The 27,872-nt window shown below is 40.5% G+C and overlaps 2 protein-coding genes across 3 annotated transcripts; one reads left to right on the top strand and one right to left on the bottom strand.

Moving 5' to 3' along the window:
• Positions 1 to 288: 288 nt before the first annotated feature.
• On the bottom strand, positions 289 to 14,395 carry egln2 (egl-9 family hypoxia-inducible factor 2). Of its 2 annotated transcripts, none has more exons than XM_061046552.1 (6): positions 14,110 to 14,395; positions 12,148 to 13,608; positions 3,600 to 3,719; positions 3,237 to 3,373; positions 2,055 to 2,122; positions 289 to 1,905 (listed from the first exon to the last, which is right to left on the bottom strand). In XM_061046552.1, the coding sequence occupies exons 2-6, from the start codon at positions 13,384 to 13,386 to the stop codon at positions 1,853 to 1,855; spliced, it is 1,617 nt and encodes a 538-aa protein (XP_060902535.1). In that variant the 5' UTR covers positions 13,387 to 13,608; positions 14,110 to 14,395; the 3' UTR covers positions 289 to 1,852. The 2 variants fall into 2 exon arrangements, with proteins under 2 accessions (XP_060902535.1, XP_060902536.1); XM_061046553.1 differs by having other exon boundaries at positions 13,992 to 14,116.
• A 9,165-nt stretch (positions 14,396 to 23,560) lies between these two features.
• On the top strand, positions 23,561 to 27,408 carry tmem160 (transmembrane protein 160). The gene is made up of 4 exons (XM_061046557.1): positions 23,561 to 23,889; positions 24,076 to 24,100; positions 25,242 to 25,334; positions 26,022 to 27,408. The coding sequence occupies exons 1-4, from the start codon at positions 23,659 to 23,661 to the stop codon at positions 26,342 to 26,344; spliced, it is 672 nt and encodes a 223-aa protein (XP_060902540.1). The 5' UTR covers positions 23,561 to 23,658; the 3' UTR covers positions 26,345 to 27,408.
• Positions 27,409 to 27,872: the final 464 nt, after the last annotated feature.

The raw sequence follows: 27,872 nt of genomic DNA, 5'->3' as shown, positions 1-27,872 counted from the left end.
AGAGGAACTTTTAAATAGTTATTAGCAGTTAATGTCAATTAAACCAAAAAATAAATATAATAATGTCACCGCTGAACTTAACTGATTTAATTGTTTACTCTGCATCCTGTCAAGTGTACAAAAATGACTGAAACAAACTGGTGGCTGCTGGTAACTTTGACGGGGACTTATTAGTCACCGGTATTCAGCTCAGATTTTTTTCATTAAATCCACTACAACTTCTGTGTACGAAAACAAACAGGTTTTAATTAAATACTCCAGAATTAAAAAAAGACAATAGGCAAACAATTTCCATTTGATCTCAATTGTTTTAGTTTCTATTGCATTTGAATGACATTATCCACAGCATAAAGGCATTAATCTACATTTTTGTTATATTTTTCAAACATTCACGCATGGCATTTCAAACAATAAAGTGCTTTTTAAAACAGCCTTCTCTTCAACCATTCTGAAATACACTGACACGATACCTTAAACCCTCTTTGAAACAGCATCAACCGTTCACAAGTTCACATTTTCAAACACTCCCACATGAGCAGGCAATAGTTTTAATCCTGCAGTTCACATACAGTGTAAGCTTGACTCTGTGCTTTATACTGTTAATGGTTATGAGTGTACAGGTTATTGGTGTAAGTACAAATGTGTGTGTGTGTGTGTGTGTCTGTGTGTTTTGGGGGAAACGTTTTGTATGATAACGTCCACAATGACGCTACACGCTGTTTGTATCTAGTAAAGTACAGGTAAGAGTCGAGTCCCATGTGCATACAAACTAGCACACACAGTCCAACACAAAAAACCTACGGTCTGATTCATCAAACCCAGCTTGCCTCTTGTCTCATGTGCCAACAGCGCATTTCAATTCACATCCTTTATGTAGAAAAGCTTCTAAAAAGGCTTGAAGAATTGCAACTACTTAAATCAAAACTAGACAGAATCGTCCATGCTGCATTACTAAGTAATTTTGTTGCACTGATTTTTGATTTTATGTTTTAAGTATTAGCCTGGTCTTGTCATTAAGTCTTTCAAACTCTCTGAAACCTTTTTCAGTGTGCTTTTTTTTTTTTTTTTTTTTAAATCTACAGTAGAGTTGTCCTCATGCAGGTTTTGAGTATATTCTTGTAATATTTTGGTTTGGTGCTTAAACCAGGACTATCTAAATGTGTGCTATATAACAGCTTTCCAATGTATCATGGCCTACAATCATTTGATGATGTTTCTTTTTCTCGGCCTCTGTCTTCTCTCTGACTTTAAAACACTTGCCCACATCATGAGACAAGGGACAACATCCTGGATAATGGGGGATTAATGGATTTCAGGAAACGGAACAACACCCTTGATTTTAACTTCGTGCACCCCTTTATCCCCCCCAACAGTCCCCAGGTTCTTCATTTCTGCTCTTGTGTTTGAATTGGAAAAAAAGACACTGGAGCATTGTAAAGCAATAACTTCTCAATACACCACAACACCACTGAAAACTGAACAGGCAAAACTGCAACAACCAAAAAGTTATAAGTCTCTTTTCTTCAGTTTGTTGTCTTCATACATGATTCGTGAGACGTCAGAGTTATTTTCTTCTTTTTTTTGCCACCGCAACATGTATTTTTGATCTTCCTTTGCCAAACAATCCAGTCCGTTTTCTCTCTATCTGCTTTCATCAGCGGCCCAATCACATGGCAGGAAATCATGACATCATAGCCTGTGACGTGAACCTGACAGCCGACACTGCAGGAGCGGCATGAAGCTGAAGTGATCACCGACAGTTTGACGTGTCTGCCTTTATGATCACGACGTCAGTAAGTGTTTCAGGAAGGCACATAATACTTTCAGAGACTCTCAAATGACTTGATGTTTTTTATGTCCTGCTGTTTTGAGTGACAGGCACTTGAACACCTTTCTGTCCTGTTGCTATGGACACAAGCAAAAGAGAAAGAGGCTGTTAGTCACATATAATAATAAGCCATTCTAAACCAAATGAAACCAGAGGTGATACAGTTCTTAGCAAACAAAGAAATGACATGTAAATGACAATGAACCACAACTGTGTGGAAGCTTACCCAATCTGTACTTCTCCTTAGCTTCAGCTCTCTCTTTGGCATCAAAGTACCAGACTGTGATAGCATAGCTGCAAGACAAGACGGACAAAGACACATAGATAAAAGCTTATTTATTTTGTCAGTAAAATATACAACATGAGGTAATAAAGAAATGTTTTTCAGGGAAAAGTTTAAAGTATATCACAGATTAAAAAAAAGTCATTAAAATAGCTTGGCTATGAGGCAAAGAAAGTCATAATCTGTTTACAAATAAATATGGTGAGTGTTTTTTTGTTTAATAGATGTTTATTCATGCATGTATCAGGCTTAGAATAACTTTTTTTTAAAGACTTAAAAACGTTTTACCCATCCCAAAATCCGACAAAAATTGAGGGAAAATGTTTTTGACCCAGAGAGACAAAAGAATACAAAAATAATTGCTGGTATGAAACGTCCTATTTTGCGAACGGCAGACTGTCTGGGGTAGCAGAGGGTTAATTTCTCAGTTTCTAGCCTCTCCTGTGGGGCTGTGTTGTTTATTCCTGTCTCTTATGTCTCTGCCTCTCCAGCACGAGTCCTGCAATCGAACCTTCCTCCCCTCTCCCTCCCACTGACCCCCTCAGGAAACACATACTTCCTGCCTGTAGCTGGAGGAGAGGAGAGGAGAGGGTCATGTGTCCTTGATGGACACAACTGTTTGGTGCTATAAGGTAAATAACAGTATGTGTGCAAGAGCTTACAAGAGACCGATTATGTAAAAGGTGGTTCTATCTCACAGGAAAGTTCTACAGATTGGGATGTTATTACCCGCTGTTTTCTACCCAGTATAATTTTATTTCTGTAAAATTTTAATTTATTAGAAATCATGAAAACTGGGCCCTCACATTCTTGACTTAAGGTATGAAGTAAAGAGAGGAGGAAAGATGAAACAAAGGCAGGGCTTAAACAGGAAAATGACTAATAATTGTACCTTGTGTGGCAAAGCATGCTTAATTATTCAGAAACTCATTTTAATAAATTCAGTACACCCAATGTGGTTTTAATTTTATTGAACAAATGTATACACTGCAGCATGCAAACTTCCTGTTCTGGCAGTGTGCCCAGCCTCTGTTAAAAACCTGACATTTTTTTTAAATATGTGTTTGTGAGCATATTTGCAAGTACTGCGCGTACAAGACCCCGCCAAGCATGAGAATAACTGACCGAGTGGCGTAGGCTGGCTTGACTTCGTGTGGGTTCCTGCGGTCAGACCAGAAGATGAGCAGCCGGTCAAACAGAGGCTCGATGTTGGCTACCACATTTTTGCCTTCAGGGTAGATCTGCAGCAGCCCTCCTTGCTTCTACAAACATCAAAAACAAAAAGCCCAAACACAGGCAAATTTAACGATAGAAATCATTCTAAAGAACAAATGGTGTTAAAAAGTTAAACTGAAAGGCCAAAGAGTTCAAGTGGTTTGATACCAGATGCATATTTAAGCCTGTTTCTAAATGACGGGCATTTTTTACTTTGTGATGCTCCTAATTTTCTCTCATTTGGCTATGAATAACATTATTTCATACATTTACCTTAACATCCCAGTTCTTGTTGAGATAGTAGATACATGTGATGCAGCGTCCGTCCCCGTTAGGGTTGTCAACATGGCGGACATACCCTGCTCCATTTCCTGGATAACAGGCGACCATGGCCTAAAAACAGAAGAAGATGGGAACATCAGTTTTTCATTTCTGACCATCTTATACAGTAAAGATAAACCTTATTTTGTCTAACTAAAAAAGTTCTGACACTATTTTTATAAGGGTGCGATAGGAGTGTTTTTTCTCTTTTCCAGATTAGCCAGCTTTTTAACGTAGCTTGCCCTCAAGATTGTAACTTAACTGATTGTAACTTGCCCTGATGCAGAATAAACTTTTGTCCAGTTGCTCTATTTCCATAATGTAATTTGTGAGACAAACAGTCTTTGAGATGGAGAAGAGAAATGTGTCAGAGTTCATCTGGTTTCCTGCTACATAATGACCTGCAGATAGAGTATCCAGGTTCAAACAATGGATACTCGCGCTGGTATTTCCCCTGCTTGATGTTGCGTTCGTGAGGCTATGAAGCAGGAGAGCGCGGCTTTCTCTGGGGACTCCGAGGGGAACCGAGACCTGCGTAAGAGCTCTTCACTCACATTCCAGACCTGGGGCACTGCGGGACCATGTGACTAAAAAAACATACCAGGATGAAAAGGAGCAGCACGTGTGTCACTGTGACATATCAGACGTAAATTGTGTCCATTGTTTATCAAACTGTCTCCACAGGCTGTAGAACACACCTTTACAGCTGATTCACATACTGACTGACATCAGTCTATATCCTGGAAGATAGGGCCACTAGTTGATGTAAGCTGACAGCATGCTGAGCAATAACTTCTCTGTTATCTCACCAGCCCGACTACAAAGGAAGATACTGTCACTGTGTTGACTTATTTTGCTCTGAAAGGGAAGAAAAAGTCACTGCATCACTTCAGCTCAGTTGTGGGACACTATTGTTCATGACTAACAGGTTCTGCACTGCTGCAGTATGGATTTGACTTTCCTAACCCCATGACTCAAGCCCCCCAATCTATGGTGTGAGATTGTTCACCACAAGGAAATCAAACAACTCTTTCATGCGTTTTTGAAACAATCACACATTCTTGTCTGTGTGCTGTTTGTGAAACACAAAACTGTCGGTAGACTTTCTGTATCAGGCATTCGGTCAGAGCAAGAGTTTTTTTCTCCTCCTCCTCCATCTCGTGTCGTCTCTCTCTCTGCTCGCTCACAGCCCAGTGAGTCTGTGTTGACTGCGTGTGTGACTCTGTTAAGCTGTCATTGTCAGCTCTCATTACTGACCAACGCTCGCAGTGAGAGCTCATTAACCTCCGGACCTTTTGCTCCAGGCTCCAAGTGACAAACAGACCTGCTGCGTCCAAATGAGTGTAACACAAAAAGGAGAAATATATGTACATGCACATGAGGACCATTAGAGGCATTAATGTAATCCAAATTGTGATTCGGGGGTCATTTGATACGACTGATCCGTTTCTACACTGACAGGGGTCACAGATTATTAAAGAGAATCAATGAGGTTCCTTTACATTTTTCATCATTTGGTGCTTTCAGTTGTGGGTTTTATATTATATCAGTTATTAGAAATAGTAATAATCAAGTAACCCTGTTGATAGAATAACTAACAGGGTTAGGTTGTGTGTAAGCGCCTGCCATTGGCTGCTATACTTTTCTTTACCAAGACTTGGATTGCTGCAATAAGGCAGCCCATTCCTCTAAACTTCATTGTAATTAATGTTAAATTGGCTTTCTTCTTTACGATTTAGCCCATCTGTATCCAGGTATGGCTGGCATCTATAAATGCCAGAGTTCAACATGAACAAGTTCCCTCCTCACTCTTATTTGCCACAGCATCCTCGCTGCCTTATGCGCTTAGTGGCACCCTTGAGGAGTCTAAATGGTTTTAGACAAATACAATTAACACAGGACCTTATTATCCGAAGTGCAACATCATTCTTGGTTTAGCCAGACCTCTTTTAAGCACGTTCACAGCTCAGTGCAGAGGACGGTCAGGTTTTGAGACTTGTCATCGGAGTTTTCACTAGCAGCAATATGGAGCAATGTTTTTATAATTCGGTCTAAATGTCTTCTTCATGCACAAGAATTCTCGCATGTGTGGTTGCAGGGATATGATACTGTTCCAATTTAAACATAATCCGAACTCTAACCCTATCTCTATACAGTGGTTTGTGACAATCTGCTAGTCAGAAGTATAAGGCAGGTAAAAGCAAGACTGCAACCAGTTAAACACGACTGTAAACAACACAGTGGGTGTCAAACACTTCAATCAATCAATCAATCAACTTTTATTTGTATAGCGTCAACTCATAACAAGTGTTATCTCGAGACACTTTACAAGAAGCAGGTAAAAGACCTTACTCTTTGTCTGTTAACATTACAAAAGAGCAGGTAAAAAGACCTTACTCATTTTTATGTTACAAAAAGCAGGTAAAAGACCTTGCTTATTGCTATGTTACAAAGATCCGGCCTATCCATCATGAGCACTTTAGCGAAGCAGCAAAAGTTACAGTGGTAAGAAAAAACTGCCTCATTAAAAGGCAGAAATCTTCGGCCGGATCCCCGGCTCATGACGAAACAGTCTTCACAGGCCTAGAACACTTGCAAATAGATTAACTCTTAATGTTTTATAAGGAGGAAGAATCATTGATATACGGGTTCTTCTAACAAATATACTCTGCAGTGACCTTCTAATAGTTTTAAAAAATATATATCATCATACCAGAACTTTAGATCAAAAAAACATGGACATAAAAACAAATGAGGGATTGGGCTCTGCAGAGGGTGGTCTGCTATTTGCACTATGATATGCTGCCAGTGTCAAGTTGACATACGACCTGCTGCTGTGGATCTTATACCAAATTCATAACTCCTGACATTTGTGCATTTATTTAAGAAAGAGTTTTTTTTCTCTACAAAAAGATTTTTTCAAACTGGTAACAGCATTAACAGATGTAATTAACTACAATTAAAACACAGAGAAGATAGCTCAGCCCAGGCCTGCAGCATTAACACACAAGCACAATGACTATATTAAAGCTTAAAGGTCCTCTGAGGAACTATTAGTTCCTTTTGGGGCCCCCCGTGGACAAAGAAGTAAATCCTATCTCTTTATTGATCTAGTTCTGTGCACTGTAGTATTTTCTGATGAAAAAACTTTTTAACAGTCAAACATAGATTGAGTCAAAGATTCACTTTGAATCTTTGCTATGGAAAACGTAAACAAAGGTCGTTCTGCAGCAGATGGCTAATCCCCACGTCTGACTCTATCCCGCAGTTTACAGATAATTATAAAAACTATATAGAAAAAATGATGGTCTCTTTTTCTGTGTGGCTTTTGTGGGTCATATAGAGGTATTTCAGTCTGTTTCATGACCAGCTGAACAACTTCTCAGAGGAGCTTTACACTAGACAGACTAATTTTGAGTCTAAACTAACTCCAAGAGGAGATTTAAAGATGGAAAGTCATCACACATTAAAAGCATTACAAAACAAATTCATACACATCAACTGGGTTTTCTTCTTACAGTAACTTACACACACAGTCACGCAGCGTGAAACAGCTGCCCAACTCCCTCTTCATCACCGTCAGTACCCACAGCTAGCTGAAGTCATTAATGAGGGTGCAGGAGTCGCACCCGCCTGTGCTGCAAAGGGGACCGCCACATGGGCAGAAAGAAGAACTGGCTGTTCTGGACAAAGCAAAAAATAAACTCCAATCTTGCATGCATACTCTGATAAGAGGAATGATGGTGTCGAGAGGAGGGGGAGCAGGGGGAGGGGCTAGATAAGCTCGTGCAAATACCGCCATAACTGCTTGGTAAGCAGAAAGAGCGAGGGGAAGAACATACGTCTGTTTGTGAGGAGGAGAGGTTACTCAATTGGTTAAGTATTTAAACACCGTAGAGGTTGATCTTTTGGTTTTACAATACATCGACTTCATTTTTGGCATTAAGAGTTAAACAGCCAGAATTAACACTGTTTAGTGTAACTTCATGAATCAAAAAGAGAAGCAGAAGTTTACTGCTTCACTTTCGTATACGTCATGTCGATTATTTTTGTTCTGAACTTTAAAAAAAGCGGTAAAATGTGCTCAGCCATTATGAGTCCTGTCTGCCCAGCTCTGGCCTCAATTGTGCTCATTGTAAATGTATGAGTCACCACTGAATGTTAGCAATGGAGAAAAGCAGTGAGAGAGAGAGAGAGAGAGAGAGTGAGAGAGTGTGTGTGTGTCTCTTTCTGTGGGTGTGAGTGCACTGCATGCAATTAAGCAACTTGCTTAGTCATTTATGTTTCTTATTATTCGCATGCAGTGTGGTATGAGACACACCCAAACGGGAAATAAATATTCCATCCAAACCAATGAAGGAACTGAGCCCATTTTTTTTTTTACAGTCTAAAAATGAGAGTGTCATAGTCATAACAGTTGAAAAAAGCTATTCAAATTTCAGAGTTCAAAGAAATGTATTAAAATTGCTTTTTGTACTTAATGAGTATCCAACACCCAAAAACATTCATTCAAGCTCCTGTGATGTTTTTTTTGCGGGGTTATTGAACAAACTGAAATGAATATGGATGCTTTGACTTACAAAAAAGACCATCAGTGAGATGGCTTATCATCTCCATAATGTTGTTAATGCCTGTAACTGCTACCACTGGGTAGATGTCAAATGAGGCGAATAAGAGCACAGTACAGTGAACAACTATCAGCATCATGTATGCTGCTACATTGGGCTGCACTTAACACAACATATGGATACTGCACCATCAGGAATGCCATTAATACCACCAAAGAAGCAGATATGAACTGATAAATCATATCATTGGTATTTCATTTCCAAATCTGTCTCTTTCTTATCCATCCCTCCCTGAAAACAAGCTAGCTGTGAGCTCTGCAGCTGCATTGTGCGTGAGAGCGGATGACGTCTCGCTCCTGTCTGCATGATGGCACTGCTGAGCTCAAAGAGGGGCATCTGAGGACACACTGCTGCAGCACACATTCACATAACACCAATGCTTCTGCTGCATCGCCCCGTCTCACTCTCTATCCTCCCACTCCTTACACACACTCACTTCCAGTTTAGCCCCTCCCCCTTCACATGTGTCTTTTTAACGATTACTCTCCACCCTAAATACCAGACTTTCCACCTTAAACCTCGGCTGTATTAAGTGAATGTATCCATCCATTGTTAACACCGCAATGCTTCCTCCTGTAGTCTCACAGGCAGCAGAACCTGACTTCTGCTGACTACCACAGTCAGGGTACACAGAAATTATTTCAGGCATTGCCAGCCGCTCTCCATCTCTTTCATACATAACGCAGAGCTCTGCTCTGTATGGGCCTGTTACCAGGGTGACGGCAAGTAAGAAATATTTTGTCCAAGTACTGAACAAGGGGATTGATAAGAAGGAGAAACAGGGTGACGCAAAGGACAGGCGGAAGGAAAAGGAGGTCAAAAAAAAGAAAGTGAAAAAAATTAGAGAACAGGTAGAAAAATAAGAGTTTAAGGAAACATGTTGCTACACAAAGAGGAGGATGAAAAAGACGCAGTGACCTTCTATCTGGATGTACTCCTCCCTGATCCTCCTCCTTACTTTTCCAATCACTTCCTTGCTCCCTCATGTACACTCCTTCATTGAAACTTTGCTGTCTCCATCCAAGGAAACACCCAGCCGGGACATATGTGCTGTGTGGCATTCAACCTTCTTTTGAATTAACTACAGGGACTGGGAACAGTTAAGATGACTCTGGATTTACTAATTCATCATCATCATCATCATCATCATCATCATGCCAAATAAGAGAACAAGTTATCAACAATTAGTTAACACAATACTTCTGAAGTTAAGACATATAAACAGAAAAGCTATCTGAAAAACAAATCAGGGAACCTTTGAAAAACTCTTGCATGCAAATCCAAGTGGTACAATGACAGACATGTGTCCACAAATGTATGTTATAATGACTTTGTTAGAGAATGGACAAGTGATATAAGAGAATGTAAAAGGAAATGAAGCTTCTCTTTTTACAAACAGTCAGATCAGCTGAAGTGTGTTGTTGGTTTTACTGATTAAATCCACTTCCACAGAGACAGGAAGCTGTAGCTCAAAGAGAAAGCAAGATGGATTGAACATGCAATATGCTGAATGAGACCTAGCAGTGGGCAGAAGTTCTGAATATTTTAAATATTTAAACACGCATATGCAAAAGAAACATGTGCTACGAGAAGTCAGTTCAACAGCTCTGTTGCTCACTCTCCTGTTCTTTGCTGTCATTTTGGCACCGGCTCAGCATGGCTTTAATGTGAAAGCAGCTCAGTCACACCACATTTAAGAGAGCAAAGGCCTATCAAAGCCTATGTAAATTAAAGGTTCTATATGTAACTTTTTACATGTACAAATCGTCTTTTATCGCACATTAATAAGCAAACGGTTAACTGATGTGAAAAAGTAGATGTTCACTGTTTATCTGTGTTGCCTGTATAACATTTTTACCCGGGTCATATTTTCCACGAAAGCTCCAGGAAGTACTACTCTAGAAACACAGTATTGTGGTTTAATGCACAGTGTGTCATCGACAACAGGGTACAAACTATTTTCCTGAGTGAGAAACCGTTTTTAAATACCCTATCCTAGGCGCGTTCTCCATGTCCTCCTCACTCAGCGGCGCTTACAGAGATCAACAGTACAAACTCATCACACACTCCCGCTCTCAGCCAGTGCCTGCCGATGGAGTTTGTAGGATGGAGAATGAATCTAATATGGAATCTGTTAGTAAAAATAAACGACCGGCCTCAAGCAAAACACAGACTCCTTCACAGACTTTCACATGTGTACGACCACTTACCTCCTCTGTAAACATTATGCCGGTAAATGTCCAGTGTTTCGCGGCCGATGATGATGCCCGTTTGTGTACGTACGAGCACGTATGACGAGAATGCGAGCGAGAGTGAGCAACAGGTTACTGGTGCAGTTCGCCTAACGGCCTACGGTGTCACTACAAACACAGTGTTTTTGAAAGTTACATATAGCCCCTTTGTGTGTGGGCGAGAAGAGCAGGCTGCTGCAATAACAGACCTGCTCAAACACCTTACCAAAATAGAGCATGAAGATGGGTGACCACATCTTACATCTGTGTGTATATAAAGGTAACTGAGTACAAAGCGGGGCTGCTACGCTGCATAAGTGTAAATGTGATATATAGTGACGTTGTAACGAAACCCCGAATTTTTAAACTTCAATAAACTCTGAGTAAAAATCAGACCAAATCAACATCAGTTTGATACCACAGCAACAAAAATATAAGTCATAGGTACTTAATATGCCATCATTTTAATGTTTTAATCTTAATATGCACATTTGTATTATAAACAATTGTTTATAATACAAATGTGCAGGGCAAAATACTTCACTAGGTCTGTATTGCACAAAGTATCAAAATTATTGACAAACTAATGTATGTTCCTAAAAAAATCAATCGAAAGATCACCTTAAAGCTCTGTGACTGCAGAAATTAACCTTTGGTTGTTAGATTGCAGGTAAACAACCTCCGAACTTCCTGTGCAGTCATGTTGCGTCTACTTCAGATCAGATCCCTGACCTCTTCAGAAAGTAAGGAATTGAAAAAACTTTCTGAACATGGGCCTGCTGACCAACCTGAACATATTGGGTAACCGTCTAGACAGGCATGCAATGATTAACTCATGACTGATAGGGGAACGCACAAAGATAGTTACACAATACAGTTACACTGAGAGGTGGAACAACTGAATATCAAGTTACTTATTAAAGTGTTCGTTCGCTGTGTTGAACAACTTTTTCCACGATACAGGGATAAAACTTGAGGGGGGGGGGGGGGGGGGGGTGTTATCTGTCAGGACAGAAGAAGCAAAGCCAGCTGTGGACTGTGACAAAGAGGAGTTTACATGCTGTTCAGTCCTTAAGAGTACTAACACAAGTATCTCTTGTATCTTTGCACGCCATTTGACAAATATCAATGGCAACAGAAAAAAAAAAAAAATTCACAAACAGTGGTAATGACAAAATAAAGAAATGAGGCATGACATAAAGCAAGCAAACAAACAAGCAAGAAGTAGAGAAAGTTGTGATAAAAACAAGTTTTCTTCACAGGCAGAGATACAGTGATGGCAGAGAAGATACAGCCCCACAGTGTTCTCTTCCCCTTCTGAGTACCAGTGGTATGAAAGCAGGGACAGGGACAAACTTAAAAGGCACGCCTAAACCCTGGCACAGGGCCAGTTAAAGGGAGGGGAGGTTCAGCCTGCAGCCCCCCTTATCAGGCTAACATGTACCGGAAACACAGCAGGGCTCATCCTGACATCCTACCTGGCTCTCAGCTTGCCCTCCCTCTGTGGTGTGTGTGTGTGTGTGTGTGCAGGAGCAGCTAAGATATGATGGAATGATGTCATCAGCTTCTTCATTTCCTTGCATTTAGACTTCAAACACAAACCCTGACTCCAACCAATCCACACCCTCTTCCTTCTCTTACCTTTGTGCGTCCGTTGATGACACAGTCCCCCAGCTGTCCACTGGCAGCGCTGTACATGACGGCCTCGTCTATGTGAGCCATCAGCGCCCCAATACTCTCGCAGCCACGCTCCAGTCCGTCCACCCAGGCAATCTGGTCGCCCCGGATGCTACGAGATGGGATGGTCTTCTGGCTCACCAGCTGGCCACCCCGAAATTTCCCGCTTCGATTTAGGACCTCCACCTCCTCCAGCACCATGTTGCCCAGCTGAGGCCCCAGGAAGTTGTCCTTCACGCAGATGCCATAGTATTTCATGCAGGGGACAATGTACTGCTGTGCTATGCGCTCTGCAGACCAGCCACACTCCGCAGAAGGAGGTGGGGTTGGGATGCAGTTAGCCTCTGTTGGGGAGGTCTGGCTGGGGGCGGCTGATTGTCCCGGGGAGGCCACCATGTATCCGTTGTGCTGGTTAGTATGAGGGGCAGCAGGGGTGAAGGGAGATTGTGGAGTGACACCATGATCGAAAGTCATTTGCTTGCTATGGGAACTGTTGCTACAGTTGACTGTGGTGGCTAAACGGGCGACACCCCAGGGCGCCGCGGAGGTCTCCGAAGATTTGTGAGCAACACTTCCATCCACTAATCGTCTCCTCTTTAAGTCCGACTCACCCAAAGCAAAAACCTGGTCTACCGAGCTTCCTAAACCGGTTGACCCCACCATGAGATCACTAACAGTCCCTGACCCGAAGTCCCGGTTCTCCCCACCTCTTCGTTTCTGCTGTTGCACCTGTCTTGCTGTCAGGTCCCCATTTGTCCTCCTCGTCATCAAAGAGCACATTTCTTGAGCTGTCCAGTCCCCGCTCTCCACCAGACATGCCCTGCTGGTGAGGGGGTACACGGGGCTGCATAAAGCCCCTGCCAACCCCTTCATATGTGCCGGGTAACCATTTGGTGTGTGAGCCAAAACGCCCGAATGGCTCCCCTCTACCGTGGCAGATGGGGACACCACCCCGCCGGTGTAGAGCGGCACGCCGGTTTTGGACAGCTTAGTCGGGGTTGTGATAGCGGGGGAGTCGGTCTGAGAGGCGAGACCCGCGAGTAACTCCGCAGCTGTTGGACTTCCGACCGGCCCCATGTCCGCTCGGTACGTGTGGTGAATCTCCGCCTGTCCACAGACGAGCTGCGCCGCGCTCGTCCTGCTCTCCACAGACACACTGGCAGGGCTTGGGTTTAAAAGGTCCGTTTGTCCCAAGCTCTCCATTTCATCTCGTCATGTGCTGGATGCGCACGTAGCACACGTCCTCGCTTCATTTTTCAGCTGAGCCAATGCTTTCTCTGATGGAGAGGATCTTTGCCACAGATAGCAGAAGTTTCATGACCAAGTCTTTTCTGATATCTTAAATGTCACCCCGTAGTCTCATTCAATCCTCCAGAAATGACTTTGTATCCGTCTTATAAACATGTTGGGGGCTGTGTATTGTTTCTGTGGAGTAAAATGAGACACTTCAGGTCTATTAATAGCCCAGTGAAAACCACTTGACACAGTTTGCTAAAGTCCATAAATCATCTGTATCTTATATTTAGCAACAAACCTACATCGTTTATGGACCCACTAAACATAAAAAAAAAATAGAAAAAATTTTTTTAGAATAAAAGCCGACGAAACTCACTTATACTACTGCCAAGCATTTATCTTAAAACTGAAAGCTTTTCGCATTATGAAACGTTTTTTTCTATTATATATTCTCTTATTTGTTGTGAAACATAGTCTATATTAAATACTTACATTTCGTCTTTAACAGCTTTTGATTAACAACTTAGCAGCCCTGTCATCACTTTTCATTAACCCACCCCAAATTCACTCACTCAGTTGAAACACAAATGTCGCAGCCTGATGCAAATGACACTTAACATTCAGCTTTAAAGTCGAAACGAGAGATGAAACAGCTCAAAGGAGAATACACAGTCCAATGCCAGAGCTTACCTACGGCAGCCTACAGCAATGCAAATCCAGTGAGCGTACGTGACAGGCTGAGAGTACGCATGTTATTTCCGGGATTGTCTTGCTCATGTGTACGTCCCGGCCAATTTTCTTGTCGGTTAAAAATAATTTCCAGCGGACTGAGGCCGACGAGAGACGGCCTGACACATTAAACTCAGCCGGGGGACGGAGGGGGACGCTCGACGCCACACGAGGTCCCCTCAATCACCCCCCCCCCCCCAAAAAAAAAGTGCTCTCCTAGTCAGCGAGTGCCCCCACCCTTTCTGCCTCCCTCACCTCCCGCTCCTCCTCCTCCTCCCACAGCCCGCTTTCCCTCTCTCTATCCACTCCCTCCCGTCGTTTACATGCTCACAGGTCATGTGACCACTAGTCTATATCACCGACCTTCAGCTGACAGCGCTGGTTACATTTTGAGATAACAATTTAAAAACAGACTTCACCCATATTATTCATATCAGTTTAAATTATACAGTAACACATATATTCGTGAATTAGGCTTTAACTCATGATTGAGGATTTTTAATTAGGGCCCTACTTGAACCAGCTTACTCCTTGTAGGTTTTAACCTTATTATTTACAGGACAAGAAAAATGACAGCAACAGTCCACGAGACATACAATAACCATGATACACAAAAAGACAAAGAAAAGACTAGGGAGGTTTTCTTCTCTATGGGGGACAAATGCATGCGCCACAGGTCAACAATGGTACAGATGTACAAATGCTCATTATTATTAATGTCTTACATACAGAAATCATGCCTAATCTGGGAGCAGCTTACTATTCTATTATTCAACTTTTGGCTAATAACAGTCCATGAGGTATCTAGTCCACTTTCATAGTCATTGAGAAGTGAGGCTGTACTATCCACCCCTGTAAGTCTAAGAAGTCAGAAGCCAGTAATGTATTTTATAGTAGTCCAGTTTGTGAATTTTACAATTCACAAGTGTGAAAAGGTTCTCCCATACCTTTCACCTGCCCCCACCTTCCCTACACTGACTGCAGCTTGCAGAGTGATGTGGGTGAGTGAAGGTTCTCCCATACCTTTCACCTGCCCCCACCTTCCCTACACTGGCTTGCAGAGTGATTAGGCTGAGTGAAATCACCTGAGCTTAATTGGACAGAGTGAGGCCAGTTGGGTTTTCTTGTATAAAGCCAGACTCAGCCAGAGTCTGGGGGGGGAAAATGTTTGTTAGTGGCAGCTTGCTGTGAGGCTGTGGTTTCTTTCAGTTTAGGTAATTTAGTTGTTTTATTAGATTACCCGGGACTTTTGTTTTGTTGATTTGTGCTATTTTTGGTTAATAAATCAACCACCTTATTTTGCATTGATTTCTGCTTCCTGACATCTTTTTTGCTCACCACCAGTGCCGAACAGCCACACTAAAATCCCAATTTTGATGTGGACTTACAATCAGTAATGTTACAATAAGTATTGTCCTCTTTACAGACAAAAGAGTGAATGCCAAAGTCTGTAGTGTAGCTCTTGAGTGTATGCCATCATGTTTTCCAAGTATACATGCATTAGGGCATTAAGAAATATGAAAATTCATCAACATCTGTAAAACATTAATTGCATGATATCAGAGTTTTTCTACCATTTGACAAGACTGCAGTAAGTACACGTGTCCCAATCCCACCACAACCATGCCACCACAGTTTAGAAGTCTTTGGATCCATTTTTTTAAAGTTATGTACAGGTGTGTAATACGGTGTAATAAAAGCCATGTGTATAATCTGCATTTGGTTGATTTAATATCTCACCAGAGACAGATGTTGAATGCTTCAGTATTACACCCCACTGTATCTGTAATGAGAGGTGAAAATGGCTGGCAAAGCTGGACAGCCCAAGGGTGGGGCAAATGTAAACTAAAGGCCTTCCTTCAGTCAGTTTAACTATATGTTTCATAAACAGATCATGTGTTTTGCATGATACATCTTTACCTTTTTAAAATTGACCATAAAGCCTTTAAATAAATATAATTAATGGGCATTTCCCTCTCTGAATTACACAGTAGTATAAAGTAGCATTAAATGGGTATATTCAGACTTAGTATTAAACACAAATTACATAAGTAGCCTACATTAATTCAGAATCAGAGTCAGCTTTATTGACCATGTATGCTTCAACACACACAAGGAATTTGTCTTTGGTAACTGTGCTCTCAATGTACAAAAGAATAACATTAAATATAAACATAATATAAGCAAAAAAAGACTAAAATACAAAGCTAAATAAGATAATTGAGTCAAATGAATCCGTTAAGTTATACATGACCAATATTTTTGTAACATTAAATGTGACTATTATAGACAATGTTAGAGGTTGTTTAATTGCTTTAGGAAATACATCTTAGTGCCATGGTAATGATTTTATTGTGGTACTTACTAGATATAGATGTAGTCAATTGCAAAAATGTTTGCTGAACTATTTTAAATGAAATATTGTCTTTTCTTGGCAATATGGTCCAAAAGGTCATGGTAGCACAATTGGTGGAGTACTGAATTTTTGGGGGGGGAAATTGCCCATAATTCACTGTTCATGTACAATATATGAACAATCACTAAGTCTTTATATGTTGTTGTTTGTTTTCTTTTTGTGCCCAAACCACTTGTGTGTTTAGTTGTGTTTAACTGAATTTCAAATTGGAAACTGGGTCATTAGCTGCAATTTAGTTTCTATTACGCACTGTTAATTAAATGTGCCAGATTAATTGTGCCTTTGTAATACTATTTTTTTTTTAATAATTAAAAATGAACAATGGATACAATACAATATAACAACTTTCTCAGTCCTTATGCATTACAATTGCAACATAGAATTTTTTGATTACAGTGTCGGTCAGATGTTGATTTATTTCTTGTCAGTATTTGGACTGATTGATTTGAACACATCAGTTGCTGAAAGCGGTCATGTCCTCTTCACTAAACCTCAGGCTTGTTATACATCATGGTGTAATATCAACCTATGTATTTGTATAGCAAGAGGAAGTGAGGTATGTGCTGGTGGGTTGGGGTTGGGGTGCTGGATTAGTGCCTCACCCTAGGGGATTAGGGAAAGACTGTATTGACACAACACTGGCCTGTCACATCCATCTGTTGCTTCCAGTGCAGCTCTGGCTTCTCCCATAAATGGACCTGGAGGGACGCACGCACAAGCGTGCTTATTATAATGCAGAAGAGGTCAGCCTCATCAGTCATCAGCATACAATATTACCCACAACAAGACTAAATATCACATGCCAGACTGTAAATATAACATTTATGGACATTTATAGGTAAGCAAGCAAAGTTTTTCAAATACTGTACGCTGTCCACATAAAGATAAACCTTATTATGCCAAATACTGTAAGTAACTATAAGAGCATAAAAACCTTGCCTTGACAACAGTTAATTATATTACCATGACATAACTCTAATGTCTGGACAGAAGTGATGTTGTTACTGTGAGGTTGTTAGGCAACCAGCAGAGACTCAAGGCAGTCACTTCACTCAGCACATAACCTTATGGTGACCCTGACGCTTACGATTTTGCAAATAATGAATTGCACAAGAATAAACGTGTTAATCAGAGGGCTGCGGTCTGTGCTAAACTATCCTAAACTAGTTGGCTGTGGCATTAGATTTACTGTACGGACATGAAAATACTATTTAGAAATCCTTCCATCAATACGAGTAAAAAAGGGAATCATTACCTAAACTTGTAACAATTTGTTTAAACTCTATTCACTATAATGTTTTCAATGAATTGTAGAGGAAGTGAAGCAGAAGATTTTGGTCAAAGACTTTGAGGTTTCTCTCAGACTCATTTAACTTTGGATTGATTATGTCCGACTGCATGCCCATCCAGTCATTGAACTCCACTGAGCAAATAACATGTTGCAGTTGAAGATCAAAATACGATTCTGTTTTACTGTACCATTGATTTTTTGATTTTATTTGATTTAATTTTTTTATTTCTTTTTTTTTGGGGGGGGGGGGGGGGGGTCCCAGCCCAGGGCCGGCTGCTTGGAGGACTATAGCCTCTGTACATGGGGCGCGGCCTAACCGCTAGGCCATACTGTATCATGCAACATATGAATAGCATAGAAGAACAAAATAAATGCACAACCACACATACATAGAAGCCTGAGATGATTTGTTTCATTGAATATTTTGTTTTGCTTTTCCACACCCTGATTCTGCATTATTTTCAGAATTAACTAAGAGAAGTTTAATAATAAATATGTGTATGTGTAATTGGGTTTGTCTGTGTGTGAAAGAAGTGTGCAAGTTTCTGCTACATGACGACTCTGGGAACTGTAAAGACGCCCGCATTAAAGATTATTTAGAAGTTTATTGGAACTTATCTGAGAACAAGACATTGAGTATGTACAGTATTTGAGATTTATTGGAGCTGATATGGTCATGTGAAATATTATTATTGGTGTTAATCTGAACTTGATGTGACCAGGGAGTTTTGAGTGACACATGGTGCAGCTTTTCCTCCAGTTGCCAAAGGTTGACCCTAATAAATGGTGAGGAAATAAGGAAAGACATTGGGCTTAAAGGAACACACTTTGTCAGAATAAGTTTATTTTCTAGACACACAACCGACATGGTGAGTAAAGTTGACAGGATATAACACAACCAGAGCACTGAGTCTGTAAGAGAGATGATTCAGTGTTTGGATATTACTGTAGGAGAATCTGAACACAGCTCCTGCCCTGCCTGGAGTAGTGCTTAGACAGCTGAAGTGTGTGACCTAGAACTTAGCGTTGACTTGATTACAGCCAACATATAGATGGTGATATAAGTCTTGCATGCAAGTACACACATGTTCCAACCATTAGCGTGAGTTCTATAGGCTCCAACAATGTGGTTGACATAAGAAAAACAACCTGAAAGTGGCCTGATAATAAATGCAGGCTCCCATGTACCAGGAGATCAGAAAGAAAGCTGTACCATAATTAAAGGAAAAAACAAGCGTGGAAACACTCACATTCACACACCTGCAACATTCAAGAACCAAAACAGCGTCCCATCCTGTATCCTGTAGGGTTTGTACATTATGATATTGAACTAAAACAAACAGGGGCGCTGGTGGCGTAGTGGTTAGTGCACGCGCCCCATGTATGGAGGCTGTAGCCCTCCTAGCGGGCGGCCCAGATTCAAATCCAGCCTGTGGCTCCTTTCCCGCATGTCATTCCCCACTCTCTCTCCCTGATTTCCAACTCTGTCCACTGTCCTAGCTCTCAATTAAAGGCACAAAAAGCCCTAAAATAAATCTTGAAGAACTAAAACAAACATGCAAAGTTCAGTTTATGTTATGAAATATGACATAACAGAATAAAATAGCATTTTTAGAATAGATATTCTAAGTTGATTAATGTGTGTTCATGCAGTTCACTGACTTGTTACGGCTCTGCTGTAATTAATGTCAGTAAATCATTTGTCTGCTGACCACTTGACACTCGTATCCAACACTTGTTTGTCCCAGAGACTGAAAAACAGTGTTCTCTCTGCCAAGGTCAGTGCTCCGAACGCAGCTGGCTGGAATCCCCCAGACTGTGTAATAAAGACCAGTGCAGCTCTGCACGTATACACACTCTCCTCCTCCTCCTCCTCTCTATCTCTCTCTTTCCTCTTTTCCGTCGACGCCACAGGAATCAAGCAGATAGGATAACAAAGCGTTAACACACAGAGGAGGCGAGTCGGTAGACTTTTTTTTTCACTTTGCCTTTAACTGTGGCATCTGAAAAGGTCAAAATGACATGATAACATGTAACATTTTTGTTATATTTGCATGTTATGTGAGTAAAAATAATCCCAACATTTTGGATTTACATCATTTTATGTGTTTGTCATACATGCATATTAAGCTTGTGTTCTTTATGTAAACAAGTAGAAATATATAGCCTACCGTTTGTGTACTGCAAGAGTAAGAATGAAATATTTGCTGCTGGATGCATGACTTCTCAAAATGATGAAAGTCATGATATCAGGTAATCCCTTTCAAAAAGACCCCAGCAGTTAGGCGTGAACAATTTGATTTATTTTTATTTATGTATGAAGATGTTGGGAAAATAGCATGTGAGAGAAATGATAGAATCGTATAAAAGAAAGTTGGTAACCACAGAGACACAGTGATGGAGAAAGTGGCAGTGGGAAGGTGAAAAGAAACAGAATGGGGTCTAAGCCAGTTATGAGACAAACGCAAAAGTTTCAAGCAAAAGACAGAGTCAGCAAACACGAGAAGATTTAGAAACGTAATAAAAAAGATGGGAAGAAGATTTCAACAGTAAAGGCCTCGCAAAGTATTTTCAATCCACAACTCCATTACCTCCACATCCTCCCTTTATGGTCAGGAAAATATCGACACGGGAAATAAAAACTCACAACAATATGCATAAAAAGAAAAGGAAGAGGGTTCGTTGAGTCAAACCGCTAATATGAGACGAAAGGGAGAAGATAGTGAGCAAAGACAGAGAGTGATAGAAGTAGGGAAGTGGTGAGCAGAGGAGTATGAGGATCAAATCTAGCCCTCATTAAAATAGCTCACAGAGATATAGAGAAATGTTTAGTCTGCAGGAGGGTTGCAGTATAACACGGTTTCATAGTAAACTACAATATGAGTATAAACTACAATATGAGTATAGTACTTTAAATATAATAATGTGTAAGAGGCAGTGACATGATGTCTTCTGTAACTCTAATAACATACAGTATCTTTTACAAAACTCTTGTGTTTCTTTTTTGGATCATTGTTACTGATTACTAATAATATTTTAGAAGCAGAGTGGATTTTTTTTTGGCACAACTTCATCAACTGGGAAGGTGCATGAAGAGTGAAGAGGGCAAAAGGCCACAAGCCGAAACGCATCAGTCTTATTTGTTAATAAAGTTGATCTTCATACTACTTAGTGTTACCAATAATATTTGAGAGATTGTGCAACATTAAGTGACGTCATGAATGCACCCTGAAAATGTCTAGCTCTGTCTGCTGTTTAAACAGCTGAGCTGCTCTGTGAAAGCAGCACTGACCCTGTAACCAAGTGACCCTGTAAAACAGTTAGCACATGAATATATGTATCTTCGATACCAGCACTATGCTATCAAGAGTTGGTGTATAAGATTAAACACTCAGGGACTCTGATTTGGAATGTGTTGGTAAAAGATTGTCGTGTTTGTATCTTCCTGTTTGATGTGATTTAACAGCTTTTTGTCTGCTGTGCCTTTCATGATTATATACTTGTTTTTAATCTTTATACAGTATACTATGCATAGTCCATGTTGGTTATTACATTTAGTTTTATTTCAATGTATGAACATGTTCATCATTTACTGTGCACGTTACACTGTGCATTAATGCACTATAGAAACCTGATATCTCATGTCCAACTTCATGAACTTCCATTCATCTATTTTTGTTACTCTTTTTTTTAAATCCAGTAATACAACACTTTGAGGTGAGTATGAGTTTGCCACCAAATGCAGCCATTATATAATTACAGGATCCAGCCAAATGAGAGAGAAACAGCCGACACTTCTGCAATAGATTGATTCCATATGAATGCTAATATCTCCCTCTTCATCAGGGGTCGAGACAGGACAAAACGACGTCTCCAGGCTTGGTAAATGACGGCTTATAATAGCAGAGTTCATTAACCTCTATAACATTGACACAAAGAGAACTGAAATATGCTAAACCAGTGTGGACACACACACACACACACACACACACACACACACACACACACACACACACACACACACACACACACACACACACACACACACACACACACACACACACACACACACACACAGGTGTCTTTACCTCATCAGGAAATAAAGTTTGTCCTGGACAGCATTCTGGGAAGTCTGGACCACACCTAACCTGTGTGTGTGTTTTGTGTATCACATCAATCTTATTACTGCAATAATAATAAAAAAACAAATACTTTGAACGTGGAAAATAGAGGCATATGAATCACACTTCTCTGGTTACTTTCAGGAAGATAAATAAAATCTAGAAGGACAAATAATGTATTACTTATCTGTATAGAAGGGCTCCTCAAGTGCAAGTATGTGTGAGGGTAAATATGTGTGTATACAAACATCAGCCTTCCATTGTTTTGGTGATTGTAGCGTGAGCTCAGCGACCGGTGGCTCAGCTGCACATCACATCAAAGATTTCGCTGTGCAGAAAAAAAAAAAGACCACAACATACAACCATGACAGGTGTGGTCTCTCTCCTGGTCCCAGCAGGCTATAAAAGACAAAAGACCCTCAGGAAGAGGCCGTCCACTCATCCTCACTGAGGACACACACACACACACACGCACACACACACACACACACGCACACACGCACACGCACACAACACTCTACAGTACATTAGCCCGGCAATAAACAGAATAGGACTGATATGATTGATTTCATCTACCTTGAAACCATCTCATCTCTACAACAGCATTTGTTTAGTGATTATGATGTTAAGGTTTGTTTTTGTTAATGGATAGTCCTTTCAATGTCATTTTTGCAAAAAAAATAACAATAGTTTAAATAATGATGGGGATTAGTTGTAACAAGTGTTGAAATATTTCCAATAATAAAATATTTGGTTTTACAACCACAACTGGGTCTTTCTGAGCTTTGAATGAAATGATCCAACTCTGCAAATCTCTTTAAATTTAAGACTTTCAAGCCCTGATCAAAGAAATTAGAAATGAAACTAATAATTTCACATTTTAGCTGTTGCTCAGCCACTTGGTTTCAAACTAGATATTTACACGACAGTCTCAGATATTGGTGACTTTGAAAAGGTCAAAGAGGGAGCAAAACATTATCACCTTCAGATTGTGAGAGTTTGTGTTGAGAGTTGTGGAGAGTGGGGACCTTTAAGCTTTTCTGAAGGTGTCATCTTTAATATTATTTAAATATATGATTTACATGCGTTCCATTTTAGATTTATAATCTTAACACTTATTATTTTTATAACATTATTTTTGTCCAGCCTCCAACCCCTCTTTGCATAGGATTTTTTTTTTTATGTCGGCTATTTGACGTCTGTATTGTATTAAATGTAAGAAGTAGGCCTAAGTCGATAGTTCGGCATCTTAGTAAGTACGTAAGTAAGTAAGTCAGAAGGCTAAGTATCGTAGAAGTAGTATATAAATAAATCTGCACATATATCTTGTACTCTGGCGCCATCATGTGGTGTAAATATAGACATGCAGGTTATGTTATTTGTATCAAAGTGGCAATCTCGGTATGAGCAAACATAGAACTGAGTAATAATGAAATAAAAAAAAGTAGCTGAAAATTAAAAAATAATTTAAATAAAGGTGTTCTTAAAGTCCTCTGTATTTGTTTCCTCATCGGTCGCAAGACGGCGCTGTTTTTATAAAGCTTACCTTTGACGTCATCGAAACTCTTCCGGGGTTGTTGTCGCTAAGGTGGGAGTTCAGAGTGCACGCGCACGGGTCGTGTTTCGCTTCCACTGTTTAGCTCCTGAGGTGATAAAGTGTAGCCGCAGGTACCAGGGATGTGATGGCTTTCATGAGTCTGTTCATGAGGAGGCAGTTACCGCAGGCCGTGTGCTACTTCGCCCGGAGAGTGAAGCTGGTCCGGCCTCCCTGCGCCGGAGCTCCGCTGAGGAGGAGACTGCACGGCTCGTCCCGGCGGCAGCTCGGAGAGAAGGGACCGTGGGGGAAGAGCCGGGGACCGGAGCAGCAGCAGCAGCAGTACCAGTTCGCAGACCTCGACAAGGCGGACGCTTTGGTAGGTTCAGCCCGGGAGAAAAACACTTCCACTTCACTTCATTAAATGAGTTTCAAAAAGGTTCATTTTGCTTTCGTTTAACCCTCCTCCTACATAACTACATTGACCTGTATCATTGAGAAACGATGATAGATGCATTTTAAGGAGGTTGGTTTTCCAAATACTTTTCCTTCTGTTTTTTTGCAGATGCTGAGGAAGTCCCACGAGACAGGTAAGGAACCCTGAACCCTGAACCCTCACACATGACAGATGATGTCAATCCTGCAGCTGCTTTGTTGTAGAAATATAATAATAGGAGTAACAAACATCTCCCTTTAGTGTTCTCAAGCAGTAGTTCCACCTGCCTCATTAAAATGACTCACTTTGCTGCAGTCCATAAATGGAACTAGTTCAGAAAATGAAGTATTACAGCAGTAATGTTAAAAACAGCCTCAAACATTTGTTGAACAAGTTTCCACTCGAGTGTCATAGATATTTGATTTAATGAGATATAATTGGTATTTCATATCAGTTCAGTGTCTTTCTAACATTTGAGTGACCATAAAGTAAAGATGTAATCTTCAAACATCAAAGAACGGAGAGAGAGAGAGAGAGAGAGAGAGAGGAGGTGGGAGTGAGAAATGAGAGCGCATGGAGAGAATGATTTCCCTGTTTATTGTCTTGACAGTGGCGTAGTCTGTCTCTGTGATGGGTGCTGACACTGTGGCTCAGACTGGAGTTAAATATGAAGGCCGGCAGCAGGAAGAGCGGTGACGAGTGGGTGTAGTGATGATCAGGCAGCACAGGAAAGAGAGACAGTCACGTCTCTATATTCAGTAGAAACTGTTTGAAAACTTTAACTATGTTTTTTAAGTTTGGATTAAGTTTTGTTGACATGAAGGTGGGACCACGCCCACTATTGTACCCTAACCCTGTGCACCTGTGTCCTTTTATCGACTGCTTTTAAATAAAATTAAATCAGATTTGAGTTTAAAAGAAGACAAAAGACATAGGTTAAAGATCTGTTTAATCTCTGCTTCAATGATCATTTCCCCCTGATGTATTGTTGAAAATACTGTATCATTGTCCCTCAATCTAAATTCCATGGTTGTGTCCTAACTTCACATCTACTAAACACTGAACGTGTACACTTCAGACTAATCCGATTGTTGGGAAAGATTGAATTACTACAATTTACAATTAAGATATTTACCTTCAACACCGTTACTTGTAACTACGTAATTGCTATCTGTGCAACGTCTACTCGTATGCATGGAAACAGCCTGATGGATTCTTGCTCTCTGCACAGATGTCAGGCTGTAAAAAAAAATAATCTGGTCAGCTGTTTATTTCTGCCTTGGACTGTTCTGCAGGATTCCTCTCGTGGTTCAGAAATGGTCTGCTGGCAACTGGGATCGGAGTAATTGCGTTTGTCCAGAGTGAAGTGGGAAGAGAAGCCGGATATGGTAAAGATGCCGACCCTCTGTTTCACATACAGTTGCATTGCAAATCAGACGGATCTCTAATGCAGTGCAATAACAAACAGAAGTCTGTGTTTTAAAACGAATAAGAAAGGGTGGTTGTAGTAAAATGTTTTAAAAGATAAGCGAATTCCCATGAAAAATCACTAGATGTCTTTTTACCTGTATCATCCAAATGTGTCACCATACCTCCGCTCTTATTTGAAATCAGCTTCTTAGAGGATCTTGCAATACATTTGATAAAATTTATATTTTCACAAGTACTTCTGCTACAGACTGAAATCATCATGAGTAAATAAACAGCTGAGATCCTTGAGTAATAACCAATGTCTTGGTTGTCTGAAATACTGCCTTTGAGCGTTACATTTCTATTAAAACTTTGATTCAGGATAAATGTTTGAAAATAGCACGAAGACTAGACTTAGCAGACATGGTGCTTAATTAAATCATAAAGTTCACATTAATAATGTCAGAATAAAGGCAAGTTAACCTTATTCTAACATATATAACCTCTCTGAGATCAATAAGAAGCACTTCAGATGAGAGATCATTTACTTTCAGTTTTGTAGAAGTAGTAAAATCAGTTTTGTGTTTTCTTACAAATCTGCCTCCATGAAAAAAAAAAAAGGAGATTTCCACACAAAAAAAGCCTGCCAATCTGTGTTTCCTCAGCCTTCTTCATCCTGGGAGGTGTGTGCGTGTCTTTCGGCGGGGCCACGTACCTCGGCAGCCTCTTTGCCCTGCGGAGGCTGATGCTGCTGTCTGTGCCTGCACTGCTGCTCCAGAGTGCAGCGGTGGGCAGCGTCGCCCTCTTCTGGCTCTGCGCTGTATCTCTGTACATCGGCCGCCTGGAGGTGGAGATCATCCACGATGAGGAGGATGGAGAGGATGAGGAGGACTGTCGCGAGTGCCGCGAGAGGCGAGAAAACAGAGGTTACCGTGACAGCAGACATCATGACAATGAGGACAGTGATGGCAAGGGGCCCAACAAGTAGAGAACGTGGAAATGCTGTGTATGCTGCTTTTTTTTCAGGGTTTCCTCGTGTGTGTGTGTGTGTGTGTGTGTGTGTGTGTGTGTGTGTGTGTGTGTGTGTGTGTGTGTGTGTGTGTGTGTGTGTGTGTGTGTGTGTGTGTGTGTGTGTGTGTGTGTGTGTGTGTGTGTGTGTGTGTGTGTGTGTGTGTGTGTGTGTGTGTGTGTGTGTGTGTGTGTGTGTGTGTGTGCGCAAGCAGTCTTCATGTATATATGTAGCCGATGGGAGTCTAAAAAAACAGACCTATTATCATTAATTATATAAATGTTAAGATTATTGTTAAGGAGACTTTTTGACTTCATTTGAATAAATCTGGGTTTTTTTCTAAGTTTTCTAATAATCAGATATATTGAAAGCTGCTTTACTTTCCTCCTCAAATTGTCTGATTTTCAAATGTTTTAACATCCTTACATTCAAAGACAAGAGACTCAAAAGAGAACAGTTATTTTTGTTCTGTTCATTGGCTTTTCTTAGCCAACTGCTGTTTTGTCTTATCTTGTTCCACATAATTAAAAAAAAAAAAAAAAATCACAGAACTGTGATTGAATACTTGAACTTTTCATTGAAGTCTAGAAATCAAACCAGCTGGTTGTCACATGTTGTGAGATAAAGAATGAATCCACACTATGTTCACGTTCAGGGCTGTCTTTAATGAGGGCTTGAATATCGACTTTTTACAGAGGTTACCCGGTGAACTCTTTTTTTTTTTTTTAAACATTTGTTTTGTAAGGGAAAACGCACTTTTCTCAGACGATCTCCACTTGACTTTTGGAGTAAAGAGTATTTTTCACTGCTCTTTCTGTGGTTCTATATTTGACTTTACATTTGATACACATGTATGGTACCTACATGTAACCACAAACGACTTCACCTTGAGTGAATGTCACACTGTGTCTGGTGGATGCTGTTATAGCTGTTTTCATGGGTATCATGAATAGCGGGGATTTCTCTTGTTTACTACTGTCTGCGTGTTTAACACCCGCAATGCACCCTGCTGTACAGACAGAAATAAAGCCAAACTAAATCTATCGTAACTTGAGTATATTCTTTATTTGCTTTGGCGTTTTACTGTGGTGACCTCAAAGCAGATACAGCTGAGCCCGTTTCCATAAACATTCTGAGAATCCTCTCAGAGAGCTCCCAACTTAGCTTAAAAAATCCAAGCAGGTATTTTTTTTAAACGTAGGAGTGATTTAGGAACATTCTGAGCGAGGGAGAGACAGAAATGTTTATCTCAGTGAGGAGACGTGGTTGACCCAGTTGCTAGGTATGACACATTTTTTCACAAGAAAGACACAAAAAATTATAGAATCTAGTCAGACATTGTTTAATTATGAAAACTGGAATTAGCATCTGTGTGATACATTGTAAGATGTACGTTAAAAGTATATAGACTACAAGATGTTTGAAATCACATACCATCTTTTGCAGCAGCCTCTTCGCATTCTGATCGTTATATCAGCAGGTGAAGAGTCTTAATCAGTGATCGGAT

Source organism: Labrus mixtus, chromosome 9, assembly GCF_963584025.1.
Source record: "Labrus mixtus chromosome 9, fLabMix1.1, whole genome shotgun sequence".
In the NCBI taxonomy this organism is placed as follows: Eukaryota; Metazoa; Chordata; class Actinopteri; order Labriformes; family Labridae; genus Labrus; species Labrus mixtus.
This window is presented reverse-complemented; position numbering and strand designations above follow the sequence as displayed.